Source organism: Salvelinus fontinalis, chromosome 25 (genome assembly GCF_029448725.1).
Source record: "Salvelinus fontinalis isolate EN_2023a chromosome 25, ASM2944872v1, whole genome shotgun sequence".
Classification (NCBI taxonomy): domain Eukaryota; kingdom Metazoa; phylum Chordata; class Actinopteri; order Salmoniformes; family Salmonidae; genus Salvelinus; species Salvelinus fontinalis.
In genome coordinates, this window is record NC_074689.1 from 35,918,815 (window position 1) to 35,937,052 (window position 18,238).

The 18,238-nt window shown below is 43.2% G+C and overlaps 3 protein-coding genes across 3 annotated transcripts in view; 1 reads left to right on the top strand and 2 right to left on the bottom strand.

Moving 5' to 3' along the window:
• The window catches only part of LOC129823236 (late secretory pathway protein AVL9 homolog), a 33,485-nt gene extending 31,321 nt beyond the window's left edge, over positions 1–2,164 (bottom strand). Inside the window, exon 1 of the mRNA XM_055882119.1 lies at positions 1,908–2,164. Within this exon, the coding sequence (XP_055738094.1) occupies positions 1,908–1,991 (84 nt within the window). The 5' untranslated portion in view covers positions 1,992–2,164. The remainder of the gene's footprint in view (positions 1–1,907) is intronic.
• Positions 2,165–2,360: 196 nt separating this feature from the next.
• On the top strand, positions 2,361–6,905 carry LOC129823238 (U6 snRNA-associated Sm-like protein LSm5). The gene is made up of 5 exons (XM_055882122.1): positions 2,361–2,470; positions 3,087–3,182; positions 3,552–3,579; positions 6,057–6,129; positions 6,578–6,905. Exons 1-5 carry the CDS (start codon positions 2,425–2,427, stop codon positions 6,608–6,610), a joined length of 276 nt encoding a protein of 91 aa, XP_055738097.1. The 5' UTR covers positions 2,361–2,424; the 3' UTR covers positions 6,611–6,905.
• A 264-nt stretch (positions 6,906–7,169) lies between these two features.
• On the bottom strand, positions 7,170–13,870 carry LOC129823237 (proteasome activator complex subunit 2-like). The gene is made up of 11 exons (XM_055882121.1): positions 13,759–13,870; positions 12,912–12,944; positions 12,719–12,781; positions 12,399–12,485; positions 11,569–11,617; positions 11,333–11,430; positions 10,741–10,809; positions 9,484–9,551; positions 9,323–9,377; positions 9,111–9,197; positions 7,170–7,578 (listed from the first exon to the last, which is right to left on the bottom strand). Exons 1-11 carry the CDS (start codon positions 13,804–13,806, stop codon positions 7,498–7,500), a joined length of 738 nt encoding a protein of 245 aa, XP_055738096.1. The 5' UTR covers positions 13,807–13,870; the 3' UTR covers positions 7,170–7,497.
• Between the last annotated feature and the right edge of the window lie 4,368 nt (positions 13,871–18,238).

The window sequence follows — 18,238 nt, forward strand, 5'->3', positions numbered from 1 at the left end:
AATGGGCTAGTGACTGAAATGTTGTGACAACCCTAATCAAATAATACACTTATAAACCATTGCATGGCAGTCATATGTAGTGTGATTAGTGACATTTACCAGTAAACCCAACACAATACTATTACCATTGCAAAACACTATGCAGTGTGTGGGACTTTTACCATAGACAACCATTAGAGACCATGACATTGAAGCCATTAGAACTGCAGTAGCCTAATGGTTTGCGTATTCACCAATTGCCAGGAATGGTATAACTAATCCAGACCTTTTTTTAAATGGAACCAACCACAAACAAAGGTGCCGTTTCATGGACATAATTAAGCCCAAGAACAAACTGTCTAGCTTATAAAAAATTTAAAAAATGGATTCAACATTTATTTAACTGGGCAAATCATTTACGAACAAATTCTGATTTACAATGACAGCCTACCAGGGAACAACAGAACGACAGATGTTTACCTTGTCACCTCGGGGATTCGGTTACTGGCCCAACCACAAGGCTACCTGCCCAACCACAAGGCTACCTGCCCAACCACAAGGCTACCTGCCCAACCACAAGGCTACCTGCCCAACCACAAGGCTACCTGCCCAACCACAAGGCTACCTGCCCAACCACAAGGCTACCTGCCCAACCACAAGGCTACCTGCCCAACCACAAGGCTACCTGCCCAACCACAAGGCTACCTGCCCAACCACAAGGCTACCTGCCCAACCACAAGGCTACCTGCCCAACCACAAGGCTACCTGCCCAACCACAAGGCTACCTGCCCAACCACAAGGCTACCTGCCCAACCACAAGGCTACCTGCCCAACCACAAGGCTACCTGCCCAACCACAAGGCTACCTGCCCAACCACAAACAAGGCTACCTGCCCAACCACAAGGCTACCTGCCCAACCACAAGGCTACCTGCCCAACCACAAGGCTACCTGCCCAACCACAAGGCTACCTGCCCAACCACAAGGCTACCTGCCCAACCACAAGGCTACCTGCCCAACCACAAGGCTACCTGCCCAACCACAAGGCTACCTGCCCAACCACAAGGCTACCTGCCCAACCACAAGGCTACCTGCCCAACCACAAACAAGGCTACCTGCCCAACCACAAGGCTACCTGCCCAACCACAAGGCTACCTGCCCAACCACAAGGCTACCTGCCCAACCACAAGGCTACCTGCCCAACCACAAGGCTACCTGCCCAACCACAAGGCTACCTGCCCAACCACAAACAAGGCTACCTGCCCAACCACAAGGCTACCTGCCCAACCACAAGGCTACCTGCCCAACCACAAGGCTACCTGCCCAACCACAAGGCTACCTGCCCAACCACAAGGCTACCTGCCCAACCACAAGGAAAAACATGTGATCCATGTCATAAACACAAGAGTTCTATTGATCGTTTCATTAGATTCCTCGTGTCTTCCTCATAGTTAGGAAGAATTATGTTCCCAAATCGGATGTTAGGTACAATATTTATTGAAGATTAAATCAATCCTATAAATTCAAATGGCCAATTTGGGTGCAATCAATCAGTTACATTCTTCTCAGAGATAAAATAATGTGTCAGGAATGCTCATCTTATCTGTTTCTAACTACAGAAACGATTTCAAAACAATCTGAGATTGTGAGTATATGGCTTGTTGAAAATAAATTACGTGGAGTAACCCAACAGCAAAGGTCCCTGTCTGGATTGTTGTTACTGGTGCTGGTCAGTCAAATAACTAAATAACTCATTCACTCACACCCCCAGCAATTTACCCAATGCTCTGCTTGACGCATAGTGTAGCCTCCTAGTCGGAGCAGCTCTCCACTCTATTCTGCTAATAGTTGCCTGGGCAGCCGCTAGTGTGCTTTATGGATCTCCACTGCCCAGGCTACCTAGTTAGCATGCCTCACGAGATTGACGTACCTGACAGCCTTTCTTGTGGTGAAATCCGACTACCACGATATGTAACACGGGTCCTTTGAGTTCCTCTTTGCCATTCAACTCCATGGCCCCCGATATTTGGGCAGTTATATGTGTTGTTTTCCACTTTTGAGAGACCCAATGTAAACAGCGTTGAAATGAACGGGCGCTGCTCTTGGTGTTTCTTGAATCGACGTCCGCAGTTACACAATCAACCCAAGGGATTTTCTCTTCCGCCTCGTCTGTTCCAGTAGTGGGATGACGTCACTCAAAATGAAGCGCCACCGCTTGGGCATGACTCTTTTATGATTGTTTTTTATCCACCGAATCAATAATCCCATTCTGTTTGGGCTGCATCAACTCAGTGAATGTATAATTCCTTGTACATATTAATTGACCACAGTCATAATGAAAACGACCCCAGTGCTTGGATACAATAAAAGTCAGTGTTTGATTGTTTTAGTCTGATTGTTTTAGTTGATTGGTCGATCGATTACTTCCGCCTTTTTTCAAACTAAACATGGCAGCCACTCCAGCTACAAATCCGTCACAGTTGCTCCCACTTGGTTTGTGTGATTTTCTTCATATTTTGTATCAAATTATACAGATAACAAGGACGTCGGTAACGCTCTATGCGGGGTTGTATTGAAATATACCCATTTACAGATATGTAATGCAGGAGTCATGTAAACTAGTAGTTGTAGCATGTCCGCATTGCTAAGCTAGCTAAGTAGCAAAAGTAGCCAAACCTTACCCGCCGGCCAGGATGTCACAGATATGAGCTAAATGTTTCCACTACAGCAATTTTCTGTATTACATTCATGCCATATGACTTTCATTGATATATTTTCAAATGAAGTTAGCTAACTACATTTTGAAAGAACGCTAGCTAGCGAGGCAAACCAACCAGATTAGCCAAATTCAAACTCTCGCGGGAATGTTTGTGCTTCTCCAAATCAGGTCCTGCAGTCCCAGGTGCAGGCTTTTGTTCCAGGCCATCACTAGCCCACTTGATTCAAACAAAGAATACATTAGTCATGGTCATCTGTCTGGACAATGATTACACCTAGCAGAATCAAGATGTGTGTTAGGTTGCTGGAAGCCTGACAGAAAGCATGTACACCCAGTAGTTATCGTGGTCGTCAGTCTGTGATTTAAACATGTATTCTTGTGTTCTTTCAGAGCTCGTGGACAAATGTATAGGTTCCAGAATCCATATCGTCATGAAGAACGACAAAGAAATTGTTGGCACCTTGTTGGGTTTCGACGATTTTGTCAGTATCCTTTACACAAACGTCCTACGAAACATCTCATTATTTATCCTTCGTTACACATCTGTGGGAAACCCTTGTGAGGGTTTTTGGAGACCTACTGTAGGATTTTGCTCTTCAGCCATAATCTAACCAACGCACCTGCTTGTATTAGCAAGCCGCTCATTCGGACCTCGATTAGCTGAAATGGGTGTGTTTTGTATAGGGCTGGAGCAAAAGCCCTCACCCCCAGTCACTCTCCAGGAGGAGGGTTTGCTACCGCTGCAGAAGTATGGTACATTGTACCAAACCAGTCATTATTGAATTCAAATGTTTTCCATACTATAATCATTTAGTTTGTCAATGTACAGATTATCCTTCACCCACCCAACTTCAGACATGGTGCTAGAGGATGTGACAGAATTGTAAGTACACAAGTATTCCAGTTCACTTACATGGAGTGGAATCACAGAGCTGCGCTATACATAGGGTGTGTCCCAAATGGCGCTCTATTCCCAATATAGTGCACTACTTTCGACCAGGGCTCATAGTGCTTTAATTAAAAGTAGTGAACGATAGCCGATATGGTTTGCTCTCTTGGGCGCCTGTCTAGAAAACAACCCTAGCTAGCCCACTTATGCGCTTGTGGAGAACTGAAAGGGTGGCTAGAGTCTTTGATCATTTTTAGGGCCTTCCTCTGACACCGCCTGGTATAGAGGTCCTGAATGGCCCGTTTGCACTACCCTCTGTAGTGCCTTGCGTTCAGAGGCCGAGCAGTTGCCATACCAGGCAGTGATGCAACCAGTCAGGATGCTCTCGATGGTGCAGCTGTAGAACCTTTTGAGGATCTGAGGACCCAGGCCAAATCTTTATAGTTTCCTGAGAGGGAATAGGTTTTGTCGTGCCCTCTTCATGACTGTCTTGGTGTGTTTGGATCCTGTTAGTTTGTTGGTGATGTGGACACCAAGGAACTCTCAACCTGCTCCACTGCAGCCCCATTGATGAGAATGGGGGCGTGCTCGGTCCTCTTTTTTTTTCTGTAGTCCACGATCATCTCCTTTGTCTTGGTCACGTTGAGGGAGATGTTGTTGTCCTGGCACCACACGGCCAGGTCTCTGACCTCCTCCCTATAGGCTGTCTCGTTGTTGTCGGTGATCAGGTCTACCACTGTTGTGTCATCGGCAAAATGAATGATGGTGTTGGAGTCGTGCCTGGCCGTGCAGTCATGAGTGTAACTGAGCACGCACCCGAGGGGCCCCTGTGTTGAGCATCAGCATGGTGGACGTGTTGTTGCCTACCCTTACCACCTGGGGGCGGCCCGTCAGGAAGTGCAGGATCCAGTTGCAGAGGGAGGTGTTTAGTCCCAGGGTCTTTAGCTTATTGATGAGCTTTGAGGGCACTATGGTGTTGAATGCTGAGCTGTAGTCAATGAATAGCATTCTCAAATAGGTGTTCCTTTTGTCCAGGTGAGAAAGGGCAGTGTGGAGTGCAATAGAGATTGCATCATCTGTGGATCTGTTGGGGCGGTATGCAAAAGCACTTCATGGCTACAGATGTGAGTGCTACGGATCGGTAGTCATTTAGGCAGGTTACCTTAATGTTCTTGGGCACAGGCACTATGGTGGTCTGCTTAAAACATGTTAGTATCACAGACTCAGACAGGGAGAGGTTGAAAATGTCAGTGAAGACACTTGCCAGTTGGTCAGCGCATGCTTGGAGTACACATCCTGGTAATCCGTCTGGCCATGCGGCCTTGTGAATGTTGACCTGTTTAAAGGTCTAACTCACATCGGCTGCGGAGAGCATAATCACTGTCTTCCGGAACAGCTGGTGCTCTCATGCAAGTTTCAGTGTTACATAGTCCCTTGTCTTACCAGACGCCGCTGTTCTATCCTGCCGGTGCAGCGTATTACCAGCCAGCTGTATGTTGATAGTGTCGTGATTTAGCCACGACTCCGTGAAGCATAAGATGTTACTGTTTAATGTCCTGTTGGTAGTTTATTCTTCCGCTTAGCTCGTCAATTTTCTGCACGTTTGCTAGCAGAATGGAAGGAAGTGGTGGTTTTTCCGATCGCCTACGAATTCTCAGAAGGCAGCCCGCCCTTTGGCCCCTTTTTTCTCCACCTCATCTTCACCCAAATCGCGGGGATCTGGGCCTGTTCCCGAGAAAGCAGTATATCCTTCGTGTCAGACTCGTGAAAGGAAAAAAAGGATTCTGCCAGTAATCGCAGTCCTGATGTCTGGAAGTTATTTTCGGTCATAAGAGACGGTAGCGGCAACATTGTGTACAAGATAAGTTGCAAATAAACAAAACAAAAAAAACTAGTTTGGGGACACGTAAAATGTCTGCCTTCCTCTCCGGCGCCATCTTATGAGCAGTATGTTGATAAATCCAGTAAATCCATTGGTGGTAAAGATGGCGCTACAGCAGTGGCCTACTACCATACAGCTTCAACCTGTCCCAATTCTTTCAGCTCTACAGACGTACCTGGTGTAGTAAGGGGCTGCCTGGTGTAGGACAGGTACCCTACTACCATACAGCTTCAACCTGTCCCAATTCTTTCAGCTCTACAGAGGTACCTGGTGTAGTAAGGGGCTGCCTGGTGTAGGACAGGTACCCTACTACCATACAGCTTCAACCTGTCCCAATTCTTTCAGCTCTACAGAGGTAGCTGGTGTAGTAAGGGGCTGCCTGGTGTAGGACAGGTGTTCTACTACCATACAGCTTCAACCTGTCCCAATTATTTCAGTTCTACAGAGGTACCTGGTGTAGTAAGGGGCTGCCTGGTGTAGTAAGGGGCTGCCTGGTGTAGTAAGGGGCTGCCTGGTGTAGTAAGGGGCTGCCTGGTGTAGTAAGGGTAGGACAGGTGTTGAATCTTTCCTTTTGATGCCTCTGTTTTAGTGAAATCACACCGGAGGGAAGGAGGATCACCAAACTGGATCAGATACTGCTCAACGGTAACAACATCACCATGGTGAGCATATTATGACATACTATAGATTATTATAACAACATCACCATGGTGAGCATATTATGACATACTATAGATTATTATAACAACATCACCATGGTGAGCATATTATGACATACTATAGATTATTATAACATCACCATGGTGAGCATATTATGACATACTATAGATTATTATAACATCACCATGGTGAGCATATTATGACATACTATAGATTATTATTCCATTTGTCAAATGGAGTGCCTTGCGACAGACCACCATCCTATCCAGAGGGGTGTACTTGTATATCAAGCTGCCTTACATTACAGAAACGGGAGATAGGCTCCTGCCCTCTGGGCCCATTCTTGCTCGGACAAGGCTTTCTTCCCTTTTACTAGATTGTCAAATGCTTGCCGCAGCAGTCGTATGCTGATTGTCACCACCCATTCTGTTGTATCCTTCTCTTTTCTAGCTCATACCTGGAGGTGAAGGGCCTGAAGTATAACAGCATTTAGCTGAAACATTGTTTTACGTTGTGGATGTATACTTGCCTTCTTATCAGTACTTACTTTCCTTAGTTTGTGCTAATGTTTTATTTTTGGTTCTTTGTTTTAGTTTAAGAAAATAATTGTAACAAAAGTTTTTTTTTTTTCTTCTAATGAAGGCTTGATAAAGGTTTGTGTACAGAGCAACAGTTGGCTGGAATTTTGACATGTGTAACGTCAACCATTTCTACTTTAGTGGTGAGAAACTGTATTATTTTTTTTGTTATAAATAAATCAGTGATTGAAAATAAACAACCCCAGTGTTAATTTGTAAAGGACAAGACAGAGCATCATGGACTTCGGCCGTGCGCAGTGGGTTGACTGTCCCATCGCTTCTCACCACAGAACATCGGACGCCATTTTCTGTTTATTTCCCGACAATTCTACACGTTAAATCACCGCCGTTCATTGACACCCCAGCAGGTGATCTACAGCCTGTTTATGGCGTGTCTAGTCTTTTTTAATAGTGCACCTGTTGCTTCCACAGTTGCAATCATCATTTAGTCTCTAGGTTCAGTGTTCAATATTAAGATGAGTTTATTGGCATGAAAAGACAACTGGCTAATCTGGACACTGTGGCTGATGGTACAAATAGAAGGGCTGATGGTACAAATAGAAACAGCTTTGTTGCTGATGTTCAAACGGGACTGATTTTGATTGGTATTGTAGTATACACCTGGAAAAGATCACATGGTTGAAATGAATTCAACCCCACTATTCTCTCATTCTTCTTCATCCCTTCACCTGGGAGCCGGTCTGTTTTGTGCTAACATGCCAAATAGCAATAGAGTAGGAAAGAGTACAAGGAAATCTGGGACCAGGCTCCTCCCTCCTCCTCTCATGCATCTCAGTACATTGAGGGCTTCTCTTCTCCTTTCGGATTGGTCACTTTTTCCAGGTTCTTGCTGATGATGTCATACAGTTCCACCTGCAACACACACATTGATGTAGTGAGTGGTCTTGTATACTGGTGTTTTATCTTTTCATTTGGGTTTTTAATTTTTTTAACCTTTTTTTATCTAGGGCAAATCAGTTAAGAACAAATTCTTATTTACTATGACGGCCTACTGGGGAACAGTGGGTTAACTGCCTTGTTCAGTGGCAGAACGACAGATTTTTACCTTGTCAGCTCAGGGATTTGATCTAGCAACGTTTCGGTTACTAATCCAACGCTCTAACCACTAGACTACCTGCCGCCTCTACACTCTAACCACTAGGCTACCTGCCGCCTCTACACTCTAACCACTAGGCTACCTGCCGCCTCTACACTCTAACCACTAGACTACCTGCCACCTCTACACTCTAACCACTAGGCTACCTGCCGCCTCTACACTCTAACCACTAGGCTACCTGCCACCTCTACACTCTAACCACTAGGCTACCTGCCACCTCTACACTCTAACCACTAGACTACCTGTCGCCCCTACACTTTAACCACTAGGCTACCTGCCATCCCTACACTCTAACCACTAGGCTACCTGCCACCCCTACACTCTAACCACTAGGCTACCTGCCACCCCTACACTCTAACCACTAGGCTACCTGCCACCCCTACACTCTAACCACTAGGCTACCTGCCACCTCTACACTCTAACCACTAGGCTACCTGCCTCCTCTACACTCTAACCACTAGGCTACCTACCACCTCTACACTCTAACCACTAGGCTACCTACCACCTCTACACTCTAACCACTAGGCTACCTGCCACCTCTACACTCTAACCACTAGGCTACCTGCCACCTCTACACTCTAACCACTAGGCTACCTGCCACCTCTACACTCTAACCACTAGGCTACCTGCCACCTCTACACTTTAACCACTAGGCTACCTGCCGTCCCTACACTCTAACCACTACGCTACCTGCCACCTCTACACTCTAACCACTAGGCTACCTGCCACCTCTACACTCTAACCACTAGGCTACCTGCCACCTCTACACTCTAACCACTAGGCTACCTGCCACCTCTACACTCTAACCACTAGGCTACCTGCCACCCCTATAGGCCTATAGCTGGATCTGCACAACCGACGTTGTGGGAAATGTTTTCATCTTGACGTTGCCTCTACTTTTGAGGTCTGAAAACATCTGACAAACGTTCCTTTATGAGTGACCTTGACTTGTTCACTTATAGATCGACTTATTAAAGCTGCAATATGTACCTTTTTTTTAGGGGGCGACCTGACCAAATTCACACAGAAATTTTAGTTATAGATCTGTCGTTCTCGTTGAAAGAAAGTCTAAAATTGTAGATATGTTCTATATGCACTATTTCTATGCTTCTTGTTCTTAAGGTTCGTTTTTGTGTCTTTAACTTTAAGACAGTATCTTCCCTGTCCCAAATGGTACCCTTTTCACTATATAGTGCACTACTTTTGTCCTGAGCCTATAGGACCCTGGCCAAAAGTAGTGCACTATATAGGAAATAGGGTGTTATTTGAGATTAAATCAGTCACTCACATAGAAGCCACGGATGTCCAGGAGGATGACTCTGATGTCAGAGTAGACAGCCTCATCCTTCTCATGGACCAGTGAGCGGTAGTCCATCTGATTTTAACCAGAAGGAGGAGAAAAAACAGAGGGATGAGGAAGGAAGGGGACAAGGAGGGATGTGTTACGACATCAGGTCATAGTTGAATACAGAATTTGGTCGTGTCTATAAATGTTCTCACCACATGAGTTGCCTTGGAGGCTTTGGCCACTGCATCCCCCCTCTCTGAAAAGTACCTGAAGGAACAATGGTGACGGCCACATGTATAATATTTATTTTGTCAAAATATACAATGACCTCCAAGAGCTCTAGGATACTTGAAAGCATTAAAATGTGTCCTACTTGTTCATGTTGGTGTGGAAGCCGTCCACTTTTGTCTTCACTGCAGCTATTCTCTCCAAGATTTTCTCCTGGATATGGCACAAGGAAACACCATGAGCCTCAGTTATAAACGCTGCGTACGTACAAAATCTACCCCCAAAACATGCACCAAGCAGTTTTTCCCACAAATGTTGTGATTTTATATTAAAAAAACGTAACGTGGCGTGAGGATGTCCTGTACCTACACGCAAACGTACATTTTTTTTGTGGATTGCAAGCAGGCAGGTAAGGATGTGCAAATGGAGGATATGATGACCATGCTTAAAACAACATTACAGCCATTTGCTAGTGAGAAGAGTGAAATTCTACGCATTTTATTGGGGGAATCTAAAATAAAGTAAACTAAATAAATAATAAAATAAATATTTTTTCATTTTTAATAACTATTGCAGAATAAATTACTAGTTTTCTAGCAGAAAATATTCATATTCACGAAGTAGCCGTACAACAAATTACCATGCGAATCGCATTTAATTGGGCCTAGTAAAATTGATAGGCTATGTATTTAAAGTGTTGCTGTATGCGATCCCATAGACAGCACAGTTTTCATAATACACAGTCGAATTTAACAGGTGATCAGACAGTTTATTTTTTTTACACTAAAGTACGTATGCTAGTACTGTATTTTAAATTTTTGGGATTAGCCTATACAATGTTTCAGAATTCGCGGGCAGACCAGCATATTTAGGTTGGTGGGGAAAGTCGATTCAAAACATTGTTCAATTGAAACGTTCTGCTGACAGGTCCACAACAATCACAGTCCTTTGCCAAATACAGCATAAGTTACTTCAAAAGATTAAAGCATTCTGCCAATACCTCAAAACATTTGATCAAATTTGTTCTTTATTTTAGAAACTGTCGTGGCCTAATTCCAATAGTTCCAAATTATACAGCGAATAAAGGGAGTTATTGTCAACATAAAGGGGGAATGGAGGGCGTTTTCCAGGCGGCGTTATAATGCTCGTTCACACGCGCACCGTTTTAGGATGGCTCGGATTTATAGCGGGAAACATGCGTATGTATGACGAGCGTTAAGTTTTTCTAAAATCCATATCTGTAGACGTATTTTCAAAAATTTCGCATTCAGATATTTAGTGTGACATTTTACACAACGGTTATAAATGAGGCCTCAGGAGAATACAGTTCCATCTGTAGCAGCGTTCCCTTTTTCAGGAATGACCAGTTGACTTTAAAGATGAACAAGTGTTGACCGTTTACCTGGATTGCAACGCCAAAGTCGTTCCCATCCTCTATTTTGGGGATGAGATGCTGAATCCAGCAGGACACCTAAAACGACACAGACACCAATGACTACAGAACATGTGCATCTTCACCAACATTTGCATCTCTTTCAGTTCACCACAAGATGGCACTGTTTCTTCTATTGTATTCTTACTGTAATGATGGTCTCCCTCAGTGATAGGATCTCTGGTTATTCTTACTGTAATGATGGTCTCTCTCAGTGATAGGATCTCTGGTTATTCTTACTGTAATGATGGTCTCTCTCAGTGATATGATTTCTGGTTATTCTTACTGTAATGATGGTCTCCCTCAGTGATAGGATCTCTGGTTATTCTTACTGTAATGATGGTCTCCTTCAGTGATAGGATCTCTGGTTATTCTTACTGTAATGATGGTCTCTCTCAGTGATAGGATCTCTGGTTATTCTTACTGTAATGATGGTCTCCTTCAGTGCTAGGATCTCTGGTTATTCTTACTGTAATGATGGTCTCTCTCAGTGATATGATCTCTGGTTATTCTTACTGTAATGATGGTCTCTCTCAGTGATAGGATCTCTGGTTATTCTTACTGTAATGATGGTCTCTCTCAGTGATAGGATCTCTGGTTTCACTCTGTCCAGCAGCTTCACAATCTTCTCATTCCCTTTGATGAAGCCACAGCTTGGAGCTGATTCAACACAAAAGGAATAACACCAGCTGATTCAACACACTTCCTGGAATGATTTTCTCAGCCTATTTTAAATGGTTGGTCTTAAGCCAGGGAACAACAGCCATGACAGCCATGACTCTGACCGCTGTTTCTCACCTTTCTTCTTCTTCTTCTTCTTGTCATCATTCTCGTCAGTCTCCATTTCCTGGAGGGAGAAAAATCAGTCAGTCTGTACCTATAGACGTCAGTCAGTCAGTCTGTAGCTGTCAGTCAGTCAGTCTGTAGCTGTCAGTCAGTCAGTCTGTAGCTGTCAGTCAGTCAGTCTGTAGCCGTCAGTCAGTCAGTCTGTACCTATAGACGTCAGTCAGTCAGTCTGTAGCTGTCAGTCAGTCAGTCTGTAGCTGTCAGTCAGTCAGTCTGTAGCTGTCAGTCAGTCAGTCTGTAGCCGTCAGTCAGTCTGTAGCTGTCAGTCAGTCTGTAGCTGTCAGTCAGTCAGTCTGTAGCTGTCAGTCAGTCAGTCTGTAGCCGTCAGTCAGTCTGTAGCTGTCAGTCAGTCTGTAGCTGTCAGTCAGTCAGTCTGTAGCCGTCAGTCAGTCTGTAGCCGTCAGTCAGTCAGTCTGTAGCCGTCAGTCAGTCAGTCTGTAGCCGTCAGTCAGTCAGTCTGTAGCCGTCAGTCAGTCAGTCTGTAGCCGTCAGTCAGTCTGTAGCCGCCAGTCAGTCAGTCTGTCAGTCTGTAGCCGTAAGTATGTCAGTCTGTAGCCGTCAGTCAGTCAGTCTGTAGCCGTCAGTCAGTCTGTAGCTGTCAGTCAGTCAGTCTGTAGCCGTCAGTCAGTCAGTCTGTAGCTGTCAGTCAGTCAGTCTGTAGCCGTCAGTCAGTCAGTCTGTAGGCGCCAGTCAGTCTGTAGCCGTCAGTCTGTAGCCGTCAGTCAGTCAGTCAGTCAGTCTGTAGCCGTCAGTCAGTCAGTCTGTAGCCATCAGTCAGTCACCTCATCCTCCGCAGTGGGAGGGTCTGGTATGGGGATGTCCAGAGGGGCTTGGAGAGTGGACAGGTCTGGGATGTTGAGATCATCCTCCTGGAAGAGACATGGGAGGGAGGGAGAGATAGATGAGAGGATGGGAGGTAGAGATAGATGGGAGGTAGAGGGTGGAGGGAGGGAGAGATAGAAGGGAGGTGGAGGGAGGTAGAGGGAGGGAGAGATAGACGAGAGGGAGGGAGGTAGAGGGTGGAAGGAAGATATGAAGGATGAAAGGAAGGTCAATTTCACAACGTAGGACAGTGACACATGAACTAATCAACGAGGCTTACCTTCAGCAGCTTGTCCAGCTGAGAAATCTTCAATGGGATGTAGTTGGAAAACAGATCATCTGCCTGAAGAAAACAGAACTTGTTAAGTCCTAACTCCCCCATTCGCCCATGAAAAGCCCCCTTTTCTATTTCAAATGGTAAATACAACAGCACACATCTGTTTTCAACACAATAAGGCAAACACATGACTAACCTGTTGATACAGAGACTGGTGGAAGTTCTCCACCTAAAGGCAAAGGGAATGAAAAGACGTAAGTGGTGCAACATTTGGAAATATGTTTACTAAACTTTTACTGTAAAACATCTTAAACTCACAAGCAGGGTCAATGTTAAACTAGGATCAATTGTGTAATAATTGTGTAATCTATTGTAAATGAGCATTCATACACACACACAACTATACAAAGGTTGTGTTCCAGTGGACTGCCAAGCATTTTGTTTATACCTGGACCGCCCACTCAACCTCGTAAAACTAGAGTGTAAGCATTACGCTGATTCTGTTTTTCCACAAACCGTTTACACCAAACGGAAAACGCAAACGAGAATTTCTATTGGACACATTTAGGTAGATCCCTCCGTTTCGATCCGTTTGGTTCGTAATGAATACACCCCTGGGCTATGTTCAGTTACCAAACTTTCTCGAACGTTGCAGATATAAATGCCATGAATCGAGACAATGTCAGTCCGTATTCTACATGTCAGACAGGTCTACATGAACTATTTATATCTGAACGTTTAATCCTGCTGAACGTGGCCCAGTGAAACCGTTTAGCCAGGTTGGTTTTTGCTTTCGCTTTTGTCTGGAAGAATGACTAGGATTTTACAATTTTAACGAACAAATTGTGCGTAACAGACCAAAATGGAACAATTTATCTTTGTTCGCAGGCCATGTCGCAGGAAAAACAGTTGAAACCAAGGTGCTCTTACGAAACCATTTGCGCAAAGTTAAAGGGGAACATATGAGTTAAAAAATAAAATTAAAAAAAAGCCCAATTAACGCCTAACATTTATTAACAACATGTGCATGAGTTCGTGCTTACCTTTACTGCGTTCACGCTTTTTATTTTCATTACAGACGATTTCGACATTTTGAGCGAACGGTTGTGCGTACTGTTTTGGACCGTCGTTGGACCCGTCTATTTCCTCAATGTTTCCCACTTTCGATTTCAAAGGATTATATTCGAAAACCGCCTGATCAAGCCACACCCACTGAATTAATGTATTCCTTCAAAAATGAAATGGCTTGATATTTATTTAGTACATACTGTTGAATTAAACGGCCGTTTCAAATACAGTAGTTGGCTCACAAACTCATAGTTGAAGACCGAGTCCTAAACTATCCCATACAGTATAAAGCGTTTTCACTGAGGAAATGTAATGTTAGGCAACCCTTAATTTCACCGTCTAATTAACTAACACATGGGACATAATGATATTTTGCATAAAAGTGAAATAGTAATATGCCAAAGTTTTTTCTCAAACTCACTGATTATCATTGACCACCAGATGGAAGCACACGTCAAGACTTGTTCTATTTCCCAAGGAGGGATGTCCTCACTTCACCTTTCACTTCGACTGATATGCCACACATGCATAACAGCAGCTGTGGGAAAAGTACCCAACTCTACTACTTGAGTAAAAGTAAAGATACCTTAATTGAAAATTACTCAAGTGAAAGTCACCCAGTAAAATACTACTTGAGTACAAGTATTTGGTTTTAAATATACTTAAGTATCAAAGTTGCTTATATTAAGCGAACCAGATAGCAGAATTGTCTTGTTTTTTTTAATGTACAGTGTGTGTTCACCCCCCCCCCCCCCACCCACCCCTCTCTCTTTCGATTTAAATTTCAAGTTAAGGGGCTTTATTGGCATGGGAAACATATGTTAACATTGCCAAAGCAAGTGAAATAGATAATATACAAAAGTGAAATAAACAATAAAAATGAACAGTAAACATTCCACTCACAGAAGTTCCAAAAGAATAAAGACATTTCAAATGTCATATTATGTCTATATACAGTGTTGTAACGATGTACAAATGGTTAAAGTACAAAAGGGGAAATAAATATGGGTTGTATTTACAATGGTGTTTGTTCTTCACTGGTTGACCTTTTCTTGTGGCAACAGGTCATAAATCTTGCTGCTGTGATGTCACACTGTGGTATTTCACCCAGTAGATATGGGAGTTTATCAAAATCGGGTCTGTTCTCGAATTCTTTGTGGATCTGTGTAATCTGAGGGAAATATGTGTCTCTAATATGGTCATATATTGGCAGGAGGTTAGGAAGTGCAGCTCAGTTTCCACCTCATTTTGATGGCAGTGTGCACATAGCCTGTCTTCTCTTGAGAGCCAGGTCTGCCTACGGCGGCCTTTCTCAATAGCAAGGCTATGCTCACTGAGTCTGTACATAGTCAAAGCTTTCCTTAAGTTAGGGTCAGTCACAGTGGTCAGGTATTCTGCCACTGTGTACTCTCTGTTTAGGGCCAAATAGCATTCTAGTTTGCTCTGTTTTTTTGTTAATTCTTTCAATGTGTGAAGTAATTATCTTTTTGTTTTTTTCTTGATTTGGTTGGGTCTAATTGTGCTGTTGTCCTGAGGCTCTGTGGGGTGTGTTTGTGTTTGTGAACAGAGCCCTAGGACCAGCTTGCTTAGGGGACTCTTCTCCAGGTTCATCTCTCTGTAGGTGATGGCTTTGTTATGGAAGGTTTGGGAATCGCTTCCTTTTAGGGGGTTGTAGAATTTAACGGCTCTTTTGTGGACTTTGATAATTAGCAGGTATCGGCCTAATTCTGCTCTGTATGCATTATAGAGGTCGACCGATTATGATTTTTCAACGCCGATACCGATTACTGGAGGACCAAAAAAAGCCGATACCGATTAATCTGACAATTTTTTACAATTTATTTGTAATAATGACAATTACAACAATACTAAATGAACACTTATTTTAACTTAATATAATACATCAATACAATCAATTTAGCCTCAAATAAATAATGAAACATGATCAATTTGGTTTAAATAATGCAAAAACAAAGTGTTGGCGAAGAAAGTAAAAGTGCAATATGTGCCATGTAAAAAAGCTAGCGTTTAAGTTCCTTGCTCAGAACATGAGAACATATGAAAGCTGGTGGTTCCTTTTAGCATGAGTCTTCAATATTCCCGGGTAAGAAGTTTTAGGTTGTAGTTATTATAGGAATTATAGGACTATTTCTCTCTATACCATTTCTATTTCATATACCTTTGACTATTGGATGTTCTTATAGGCACTTTAGTATTGCCAGTGTAACAGTATAGCTTCCATCCCTCCCATCGCCCCTACCTGGGCTCGAACCAGGAACACATCGACAACAGCCACCCTCGAAGCATCATTACCCATTGCTCCACAAAAGTCATGGCCCTTGCAGAGCAAGGGGAACAACTACACCAAGTCTCAGAGCGAGTGACGTCACCGATTGAAACGCTATTAGCGCGCACCCCGCTAACTAGCTAGCCATTTCACATCGGTTACACCAGCCTAACATCGGGGTAGTTGATAGGCTTGAAGTCATAAACAGCTCAATGCTTGAAGCACAGTGAAGAGCTGCTGGCAAACGCACGAAAGTGCTGTTTGAATGAATGCTTACGAATCTACTACTGCCTACCATCGCTCAGTCAGACTGCTCTATCAAATATCAAATCATAGACTTAATTATAACATAATAACACACAGAAATACGAGCCTTAGGTCATTAATATGGTCGAATCCGGAAACTATCATCTCAAAAACAAAACGTTTATTCTTTCAGTGAAATACGGAACCGTTACGTATTTTATCTAACGGGTGGCATCCATAAATCAAAATATTCCTGTTACATTGCACAACCTTCAATGTTATGTCATAATACCGCCAATTCTGGCAAATTAATTACGGTCTTTGTTAGGAATAAATGGACTTCACACAGTTCACAACGAGCCAGGCGGCCCAAACTGCTGCATATACCCTGACTGCTTGCATGGAACGCAAGAGAAGTAACACAATTTTCATAATTATAAGAAATTCATGTTAGCAGGCAATATTAACAAAATATTCAGGTTTAAAAATATATACTTGTGTATTGATTTTAAAGAAAGGCAGTGATGTTTATGGTTAGGTACACATTGGTGCAATGCCAGTGCTAAATCATCACCCGTTTGGCGAAGTAGGCTGTGATTCGATGAGAAATTAACAGGCACCGCATCGATTATATGCAACGCAGGACAAGCTAGATAAACTAGTAATATCATAAACCATGTGTAGTTAACTAGTGATTATGTTAAGATGGATTGTTTTTTATAAGTTTAATGCTAGCTAGCAACTTACCTTGGCTCCTTGCTGCACTCGCGTATGGTTAGAGCATTGGACTAGTAACCGGAAGGTTGCAAAAACGAATCCCCGAGCTGACAAGGTAAAAATCTGTCATTCTGCCCCTGAACAAGGCAGTTAACCCACCGTTCCCTAGGCCGTCATTGAAAATACGAATGTGTTCTTAACTGACTTAAATAAAGTTTTTTTTTGTTTTTTTTTTTACAGATTTCCGATTGTTATGAAAACTTGAAATCGGCCATTCTGATTAATCGGTCGACCTCTAATAGGAATGAGTGTGAGTTTGTCACAACCCGGCTCGTGGGAAGTGACAAAAATCTCTTATAGGACCAGGGCACATATAATAAAACTCAATAATTTTGCTCTTTCTTTAACCATCTTATATATAAAACCTTATTTGTTCATTGAAAATTGTGAATAACTCAGCACAGGTTAATGAGAAGAGTGTGCTTGAAAGGATGCACATAACTCTGCAATGTTGGGTTGTATTGGAGAGAGTCTCAGTCTTAAATCATTTTCCACACACAGTCTGCATTTAGTTTTCATGCTAGTGAGGGCTGAGAATCCACTCTCACATAGGTACAGTACGTGGTTGCAAAGGGCATCAGTGTCTTAACAGCGTGATTTGCCAAGGCAACTGAGCGTACAGCCCCGTTGGAAATATAAGTGGACTGTTTGAAAATGTGAAGAAAAAAATGAAATACATTTGTCATCATGCAAGCGGTCAGACAAGTGAAAATGAAAAAAATTCTGGCAAATTAGTTCGCAACGAGCCAGGCGGCCCAAACTTTTGCATATACCTTGACTCTGCGTGCAATGAACGCAAGAGAAGTGACACAATTTCACCAGGTTAATATTGCCTGCTAACCTGGATTTCTTTTAGCTAAATATGCAGGTTTAAAATATATACTTCTGTGTATTGATTTTAAGAAAGGCATTGATGTTTATGGTTAGGTACACGTTGGAGCAACGACAGTCCTTTTTCGCGAATGCGCACCGCATCGATTATATGCAATGCAGGACACGCTAGATAAACTTGTAATATCATCAACCATGTGTAGTTATAACTAGTGATTACGATTGATTGATTGTTTTTTATAAGATAGTTTAATGCTAGCTAGCAACTTACCTTGGCTTCTTACTGCATTCGCGTAACAGGCAGGCTCCTCATG

Excerpts from the sequence above, each read along its gene's own strand:
- LOC129823237 (XM_055882121.1), bottom strand. The coding sequence starts at position 13,806 with ATGTCGAAATCGTCTGTAATGAAAATAAAAAGCGTGAACGCAGTAAAG. Across the intron at positions 11,618-12,398 it reads CTCCCACTGCGGAGGATGAG|GAAATGGAGACTGACGAGAA; the intron begins GTGACTGACTGA and ends TTCTCCCTCCAG. Across the intron at positions 7,579-9,110 it reads TGGACATCCGTGGCTTCTAT|GTGGAACTGTATGACATCAT; the intron begins GTGAGTGACTGA and ends TGTGTGTTGCAG.
- LOC129823238 (XM_055882122.1), top strand. The coding sequence starts at position 2,425 with ATGGCAGCCACTCCAGCTACAAATCCGTCACAGTTGCTCCCACTTG. Across the intron at positions 2,471-3,086 it reads GTCACAGTTGCTCCCACTTG|AGCTCGTGGACAAATGTATA; the intron begins GTTTGTGTGATT and ends GTGTTCTTTCAG. Across the intron at positions 3,183-3,551 it reads GGGTTTCGACGATTTTGTCA|ACATGGTGCTAGAGGATGTG; the intron begins GTATCCTTTACA and ends ACCCAACTTCAG.